This window comes from Leguminivora glycinivorella, chromosome 19 (genome assembly GCF_023078275.1).
Source record: "Leguminivora glycinivorella isolate SPB_JAAS2020 chromosome 19, LegGlyc_1.1, whole genome shotgun sequence".
NCBI classification, from domain to species: domain Eukaryota; kingdom Metazoa; phylum Arthropoda; class Insecta; order Lepidoptera; family Tortricidae; genus Leguminivora; species Leguminivora glycinivorella.
This window is the reverse complement of record NC_062989.1, coordinates 10,755,711-10,764,431: the sequence shown is the minus strand read 5'-3', so window position 1 is coordinate 10,764,431 and position 8,721 is coordinate 10,755,711. Positions and strand designations below refer to the sequence as shown.

Below are 8,721 nucleotides of genomic sequence, written 5' to 3'. Positions count from 1 at the left end.
GGATAACATTGCAAAAATTTCTCGACAGAAGTGGGAAAAATTCATTAGAACATCAGTTTTGACAGTATACCAATATTTAACTTCTTGAAGTGAAGTTCGATCGAAATTATATGAGTCATTTCATTTCAATGCAAAACGTACTGCGAGTGATATTACATATTTTGAAATTAAAGGAAAAATGGATAATTCACACCTCCGACAGGACTGAAACCTGCGACCTCTGGCTTTGCCGGAGCGGAGCCATCACGCTCCCAACTGCGCCACGGAGGCGGAGTCTTGCCGGATGTGTGAATTTTTCCATTTTTCCTTTCATTTCAAAATATATGATGTGATAAGACATTGCTAAAATTGTTAAAGATAATCGTCATCATTTATCCGAGTATCGACCGAAAGTCTGGCTACGAGATTCGTTCGTATTTTTCTCAGATTTATTTATCTGACAAAATATTTACAGCGTATGTATCGTTACAGTTCTTATGTTTGCTTATAATGTGTTTTTAATTTTATTAGGTATGTTATTTAAGTATTTGACGTTAGTACATTTTTTTTGCCATTAACAATAATTATCATTATTAGCTTATTACGCAGATACGTACGAAGATACTAGTAAATCATGTAATTAGTACCTAAATGGTTCATCGTCGTTTTTGGTCGCTCGCTATATATAAATGATGATGATTGTTCATGGTCACCAAAACCGATAACCTCAATTTTCTCATTTGTTGGCCAGCAGAAAGACTATAAGCGGAAAATAACGATATGGTGTATTTTTTATTTAAGGTTTTTTGCATTTATTTAAAATTGTTTATTTGGTATTAATTAATTATAAACTATATTGTTTTGCAATTTATTTGGAAACGGATTAAATCTACATTTAAAATACATCGGGAACTCTTTACAGCGTCGAATGTTTAAAATGGTGAGTATATTGAACTTTTTTTCTTGTAGGTATTTAATAAAGCTAATACAATATAAAAATTTTTCTTATCAATTTACCATTACTCTTTATTTACATGAACATATTTACATAATTATATAAGAAACTAAGACTCCTCTCTAAAAGTTTGGATATTTCTTGATCTCAATGGCCTCTCGCAAAAGCTTAGCTAATGTCTAAAATAGGCCCTTGAGGCATTGTACCAAGGATACTGGCGACATTTCCTCGCTGTATCGCAATGCTGATACGTTGAGCGAGGAAGTCGCCAGCTCTTCGGTCACCAGTTAATTAATTCAGTTTTTAAAATCAAATATTAACTAAGTTATTATAAAGAATTCGGGACCAATAATTAATTAAACAAAATCTGCTACGTGTCTTGTACTCGTATTTAATTTCAGTTCAAAGAATCTTTACTATTAGATGAACACGTTAATCGATAGCGTAAAATTTTAACTATATTATTATGTCTTCAGCTGGATGTTAGAGTTTACCTATAATGATGATTTTGAATCATACCTAAATATTTAATAAATAGATGAATTTGATTTATTTTAAAGTTAATATTTTACTCGTGTTGGTGTGATGAGAAATTTTGTGTTTCACTCGGTGGTCTCGCTTCGCTCGCAATTCAGTATTGGAATCTTAGCTCACTTGGGTATCAATATTGGCACGTGCACTTAAACAACAACTTTGCCTCCTTGTAAAATAACTTAGGTACTTACTTGGCTGGCGCGATAACCCGAAATGTGTTCTGGCCTCCAACACAAGAGCACGCCACTTTGTTCGGTCTTGAGCGGTATCGCTCCAGCTTTCGCCGACGCCGAGTTCACGGAGGTCTACCTTGTAAAATAAATGACTATTATTTTTGTAGCTGCCCCGTGTGGTGACGGGTTAAGAATTTCACCACCTCCTTTCTTCCCGTGGGTGTCGTAGAAGTCGACTGTGGGATATGGATTAAATTGTGGCGTAGGCGAGAGGCTGGCAACCGGTCACTGCAATGTCACAATTTCGTTTCTTTCAACCCCTTTTGCCAAGAGTGGCACTGAAACTTGAGTAGTTGATGTTCTCTGCCTACCCTTTATGGGATACAGGCGTGATTGTATGTATGTACTTATGCATTTTTTTAAACAGAAACTCAGAATAATGCCAGAAAGCGCCGTGGTGAAATACTCAAACCCGACATACATAAGCGGCCTGCGGTTGAAATTCTGCGCGTCGCCGGCGCAACGATCCGTATCTCACTAACGTCACTTTGACTCTTCACACCACTTTTGGAAATAATGTTACGGTAATTGCTGTCATTAATTTACATGACTAAACATACAATGAAACTAAGACTTAACTAAAACCTATTTACAAACTAACCACCACCTTTGTCACTGGACACGGCCACATTCTCCTGCCAGATTTGCGGTCGCGGCTGCCGCTCTCGCATTCGGCTCATTCGGCTCATATAACTTCAAATCAAGCCATCTTCTGGGCGAAATCGTAATCTTTGCCTTTGGCTAGTATGTGGTCAAGAGTAAGCCCATTTATAATAAAAAAAAAAAAAAAAAGTGCCGCAATCTAATGGACGCTGCTTAACCCATCATATTATTGATGTTAGAGGCCATTGATTTACAAACTAGCTTAAATCTAAGCCCTTGAGGCATTGTAAGAGGAAGTTTTGTGCAAGGAAGTAGCCATTTTGCCAGCTCTTCGATCACCAGTTAAAGCCTGATTAGAAGAAATATGTGACTATTGTCAAGAAGGCGCTGCTGTTATTCTGGGGGATTATCATGACGTACTAAAGACGTTCAGTTTAGGTTGAGAGAAAGGGACACCGCTATAGCAGTTACATAGCTCCGTCCCTCTTTCCCAACAGTCTCAACCTAAACTGAACGGCTTTAGCACGTCATGGTAACCGCCCTGATGTATGGGGTGACAGCTCAGTTCAGTATGAAGAAAATATAGTTCTAATGAAATTCCGCAAGATGGCGCGTAGTCATATATTTTTGGTCAGACTTCACGTCAACCAGACGCTTTGCCAAATCCGTTTTCACATTATCCGATCCGATATCGTATGTCGGAAGGATTTGATTGGGAAAAATCCAAGATGGCACATATAATGTATGGGATATCGGTCCCGACATCCGATATCGGATCGGATAATGTGAAAACGCACTACGAGTTTCGAAGTTATATGTTAAGTTAGTTTGGATGGCATTTCGTGTCTCAGATGGAGGAGTACTGCGGTACTGCGTTAGCAATCCAGTGGTCGTGGGTTCAACTCCCACCCAAAACATTTTCTACTTTTAATGTATCTCTAATAAAATTTCAGCTAAGGTTCTCCTACTTGCTGCCAAGTGGCAACACCATAGATTACAGCGTAATTTCTTGCCATGTTTTTAAATTACCCTGGCTGCTGGAATTTGCGAAGACGCATTCCAATTTGACTGGATGTCCTGTGAGCCCTGTGAGTATGAAATGATTATTTATTTCAAATTTGAAATACATAGGCAACAAACCGATGTGCTTCAGGAAGAGTAGTGTACAGCGATTCAATATATGTATAGATTCTCTAGGTATAAGTGCACCGAAGGCGCCCAAATTTACATCATGTAATATGTAATCAGGCGAAAACAACACAGTCATATACGTTAATCTATAGATTATCTGACTTTTTAAGATGAAGGCATAAAGTTCAATATGTCAGTGATTGTTTCGACACGCAGTAAGGTTTGAATTCGGTGACGTCACTTTACATCGCTGATAGCGTTTTCGGTGGTTAAAAGAAATAAAAATTTTTTTTTGTGTAATTACACACATTTTTAATCGAAAATAAGTAGTCATCATACACTTTTAATACCCAAAATCTATAAATATTGTTTTTCTATGTCAAATACTATAGAAGACAGTCATTTATTGTGCCAAATTCGATATGAGTCTAGTAGCCGCGTACATTCGGCTTCGCACGCCCCATGAGGCCGCCGAAGGCCCCGGATTTACACCGCGTCCGACGTCTCCTGACTCATTACCATTATTACCTGTGAGGGTATGAGCGGGGGCAGCTTTGGTCTGCGAGCCATTGCCTCACCGGGGCTGTTTTAGCACTTACAGGACGGAATCATATCGCTGTGACCTGTAGGCCTAGCACATCATTGCCGCGAGATTTGTCGCCGCGAGATAGACTACCTGTCCTTATGTCATTATTACAATTAGAAGAAGACGTGTGATCTATCTCGCGGCGACATACTCTCGCGGCAATCATGTGCTAGGCCTACTGTGATGTTTAAAGCGTTGCTATACTATGTCCGTAACTAATCTTTAGAGTCCGATTTTGACCGCCCCGCCGGTGTACGAGTACCGTCGCCGTTGCGTCTCATACTTCCATATCGATAAGGTTTGATTCATGCCGCGACGCGGACCGTCGCCCACGCAAGACACGGCGTAAGAGTTATTCACGCCCGACGCGGAGCTTCAAAACCCAGCGAAGACCGAAGGTCGAGCTCCGCGTAGGGCCGAAGACCTGAAGCGTCCCTGAGAGACGCGCTGACGGACTAGAAAGTTGAATAAAGTAAAAGTGGCTTAGAGAAGCGAAACAGCGGGCCGGAGGCTGACGTCAAACTACTATAAAATCATGATGTCTACAGAACTCTTGCACGAACGAAGCGTCAAGATCGTTGCTAGTTTAATCTGGCTTTAACCTTTTACTATGTTTTTGTTTTAAGGGTACATACCGCTACTTCAACGTGGAAATACCGCCCAAAAATTTCCCCCTACCGATCCCACCTGGTATCAAGAAGGGGGATAAAGGCAATGTTATTATTCAAGTCCTGAGATACGGAACGGAAATCATTCTGGACCTCTTCACCACCATTCGCGCGTATTGATAGTTCAAAAATGTATTAAAAAATCAAAAATATATATAATTAATAAAGTTATAAATACATCGTTATTTTTTTGATATTTTTTTCATTAAAAAAATCGTTTTCACATATAATATAAAATGTATTAGTATGTGTCAGAATACCTTAAGAATAACATAAAAGTTAGTGTCAAGTAAATAACACTAGTAAGTACTAAAGGTCGTAACACACGTGTGTTAGGACCGTCTCCGACCGACTTCCGTCATATTTTTTTAAAATCATTAACAGTAAGATTTTAACTATTTTTTGAGAGAAATTATTTAAGGTTACCTTAAGGTATAATATTACCATATAATTAATGTCATTTTCCATGACGTTTACGTTATCGAGTAAAAGGTTATCGACTAATAGTATTTTATGCAACAGGCGTTTAAAGGAGGTCAAAAAAGACGAGTGGCGTGAGTAACAATTTGAGGCGAAGCCGAAAATTGTTAATAGAGACGCCACGGGTATTTTTGACTCAGTTAAACACCGTTGCATACAATACTTTTTCTACGATCATGTACTTAGTTTTTAATAACTTTCGTGAAATTCACACTGTTTCCTGTATTTTGTACTGCCAGCGTAGCTGCCCAAAACCACCCCCGCCAGCTTGCCGCGCACGCGCGCAGTATAGTTATAACAATGCGTTGCCATGGTTACACAGCCAAACAATGGGTTATAAATTGATCGTTACTGCGCGCATGCGCGGGAGGAGGGCGGGCGCTGGCTTTGGGGAATAGACTTTATGTAAGTAGTAGGGTTTTAAAGACGCACGTGTACGACCCTGTAAATGATGAATAACGGGAGTAGAAAAGGCGTGGTAAAGGCTACCATATAAATGTAGTATGACAACATCATTATAATCCATACTATCCATAATTCCATACTAATATTATAAATGGGAAAGTGTGTGTCTGTTTGTTTGTCCGTCTTTCACGGCAAAACGGAGCGACGAATTGACGTGATTTTTTAGGTGGACATAGTTGAAGGGATGGAGAGTGACATGGGCTACTTTTTGTCTCTTTCTAACGCAAGCGAAGCCGCGGGCAAAAGCTAGTAGTCAATAAAGACATAAAGACCTGTACCTAAATTATTTGTAAATTATTGTTTAAGCCCTAATTGACATAATTATGAATTTACGTGTGCTAAATGACTTTAGGTTTTTTTCGAAGGCTCTTCCGATTATGATTATTTCTGATCATCAACCGACATCAACCTCAATTTTATCATTTGGTTGCCAACAGGAATCCCAATAAGTTGAAAATAACTTGTAACATAATGCATTCTGATTTTTTGAGAGCTTATTTCATGAAACTTTTTCTTGGCATGTGTATTACGTTTTCTTTTTTACTTTTAATTGAGGTCAAGGGTGGGGTAAGTATTTTGATTTTTTTCTTGTATTATCTATTTACCTTATGTTCATAAAATAATTATTAATAATAATAGTGAGCGCCAAAAGCCCCCGGATATTATCATACAATTTTTTGGAGTTTTCGACTCTTGCCACCATGACGAAACCGGCCGAGCGGTATCTGTCCGATAAATGGAGGACATTGGTTCAATTCCAGTTCAGAGCTCTATAATCCATGATTTTTATAAAAATCTTGAGGTATGTAAATATTAATTATACTTTCCAGTCAGTTCCAAATAGAGCGTCTACCACGACGTTACGACGAAGTCACGAAAAATACATGTATTTTTTTATTCTAGCAAGTAACCGTTTGGTGGCACTGTGTTCATTTCCTCCGTGCAAAGAATATAATTTTCCTAGACATCAAAAACTTAGAGTAGAGGCTAACCCCTTCTTCATAAACGTTCACTAAATAATTAAGTTATCAAGCCGATAAAGTTCGTTTGTCTCTTTTTTCACACCAATACGTCGGAAAGGGACAAACGAACTTTATCGGCTTGATAATGATAAGTTTAGTGTAGTAAAAAATAATTTAGAGACTGACCACCTTATTCATAAGCGTACACTAAACTTATCAAGCCGATAAAGTTCGTTTGTCTCTTTTTGTCACACCAATACGCCGGAAAGGGACAGACGAACTTTATCGGCTTGATAAGTTTAGTGTACGTTAATGAATAAGGGGGTCAGTCTCTAAATTATTTTTTACTACCTTGTTATTTAAGTGTCCTTATAGTTATACTTTTAAAATATTATAGAAACTTCGAATATTGCAAGAGGGAGCCGTGGTGAAATATTCCAACCCGGCGTACATAAGTGGCGTGCAAGTGTTCACAGCGCGGCGTAGGCGCAACGATCCGTATCTCACTAACGTCACTATGACGTTTCACACGACTTTTGGCAGAAATGTGACGGTTAGTATTAAAGAGAACTGTGCAAGTGAGATGCATAGACAGAAGGTTTCGCAGACGATAGATCTTGGTCGAAAACTCTTATGAATACCGTACTTAAAGTCATTACTTTAAGCTAAAATTATTGTTTCATTGTTGGCACTCTCAGTTTCTCGTGGTAAGAGCAATCAGGGTCGGATGACTAGTTATAGGCATACAAGGCCCCCGGACTAGGTGTTCATAAGCATCTTGGTTTAACATGGGAAACCGGCCTAAGTTTAGTACTTAGTTACTTACGTACACAGAAGAGTATATGGCTTACATCATCAGTAGCTGGCTGGAATTGACATGTCCACTCTCACCAACGGAACGTGACTGCCACTCGACTACCCGTGAATTACTATGACTACGTCACAGTATAATAAAGAGGTAAGGTGGGATAAGATTGAAGGGTTTTTCTTGCGGGGTTAGATAGAAACCCGCGATTGCTTCGTTATACGGAACATATTTTTTTTAATCCTCAAGAAAAGCCCCTCAATCCTACCCCACCTTACCTTACTGTCGTACAGTATGGCCACCCCCGCTCCCCGCTGAAAGTGCCGCCCATCCCGTCTCGGTTACTTCACAGTTACCGCCTGTCAAAAACGCGGACAGTCGACCTGTCATATTTCACTCATACAAGCATAGTCCGCGTTCACCTACGAACTTAGACTCACCTAGAACTTAGAGGAACGCGCCTTGTTCATACATTTGATCGCCAGTGTCCAAGGTGTGATATTATGTTGCTCAATCACTCAAACACCACTCTAAGTTGTGAACTATCCTTGGATGTAAATTTAAATGTATTGATTTGATTTCAGATAAAGTTCTCCTATTTACTACCAAGTGGCGACTCAATAGATTACAGTATCATTTCCTGTGATGCTTTAAACAAACCGTGGATGTACGATTTTGTGAAAACGCATTCGAATTTAACTGCATGCCCAACAAGCCCTGTGAGTATATTAATATTTATTTTCTAATTATCTATTTGCTGGACTTGCCTTTCAAAATGTGCAAAAATCACGTTAGATTCTGCACGAAGTACGCGGTCCAAGCCGAGTGACAAAAACATCCTCATACTTAAAAGAGTCGTGTGTAGCGTAGCCCGACGTCCGTAGCCGTGAAACGGGTGCCTTCGACGCCCTGATAAAAACGACCTATGGAGGTCTCTCACGAAACAGTATTTAGATACCTATTGTTTTTGTTCAAAACTTGTAAACGTCTTGTTGTATTCTGTCTTTGTTTTAGGGGACATATCGCTACTACAACGTGGAAATGCCGCCGAAGAACTTTCCCCTTCCAATCCCACCTGGTGTCAAAAAGGGGGATAAAGGAAATGTGAATTTCCAACTACTTAGATATGGAAAAGAAGTCATTCTGGACCTTTTCACCACGATTCGCGCATATTGATATAGGAGTTTACTATCAGGCCACTTACTATCAGGTTGCCTTGCATGGCCTGGCCCTCTAGACAACCACACCACAATCTACTCTCTATTAGACAATCTTTACATATTTTTAAATTAAAGGAAAAATGGAAAAATTCACACTTCC

At 39.2% G+C, this 8,721-nt stretch overlaps 1 protein-coding gene and 1 long non-coding RNA gene across 3 annotated transcripts; both read left to right on the top strand.

Annotated features, from left to right (window-relative positions):
- Positions 1-512: 512 nt before the first annotated feature.
- LOC125236812 lies at positions 513-4,832 on the top strand. 2 transcript variants are annotated; one of them, XR_007178232.1, is made up of 4 exons: positions 513-532; positions 2,069-2,225; positions 3,258-3,392; positions 4,648-4,832. It is a non-coding gene; the product is annotated as an uncharacterized LOC125236812 (long non-coding RNA). The 2 variants fall into 2 exon arrangements; XR_007178231.1 differs by lacking the exon at positions 513-532 and having other exon boundaries at positions 1,973-2,225.
- Positions 4,833-7,031: 2,199 nt separating this feature from the next.
- On the top strand, positions 7,032-8,577 carry LOC125236769. The gene is made up of 3 exons (XM_048143693.1): positions 7,032-7,149; positions 7,986-8,120; positions 8,416-8,577. The coding sequence occupies exons 1-3, from the start codon at positions 7,114-7,116 to the stop codon at positions 8,575-8,577; spliced, it is 333 nt and encodes a 110-aa protein (XP_047999650.1). The 5' UTR covers positions 7,032-7,113.
- The last annotated feature ends 144 nt before the right edge of the window (positions 8,578-8,721 follow it).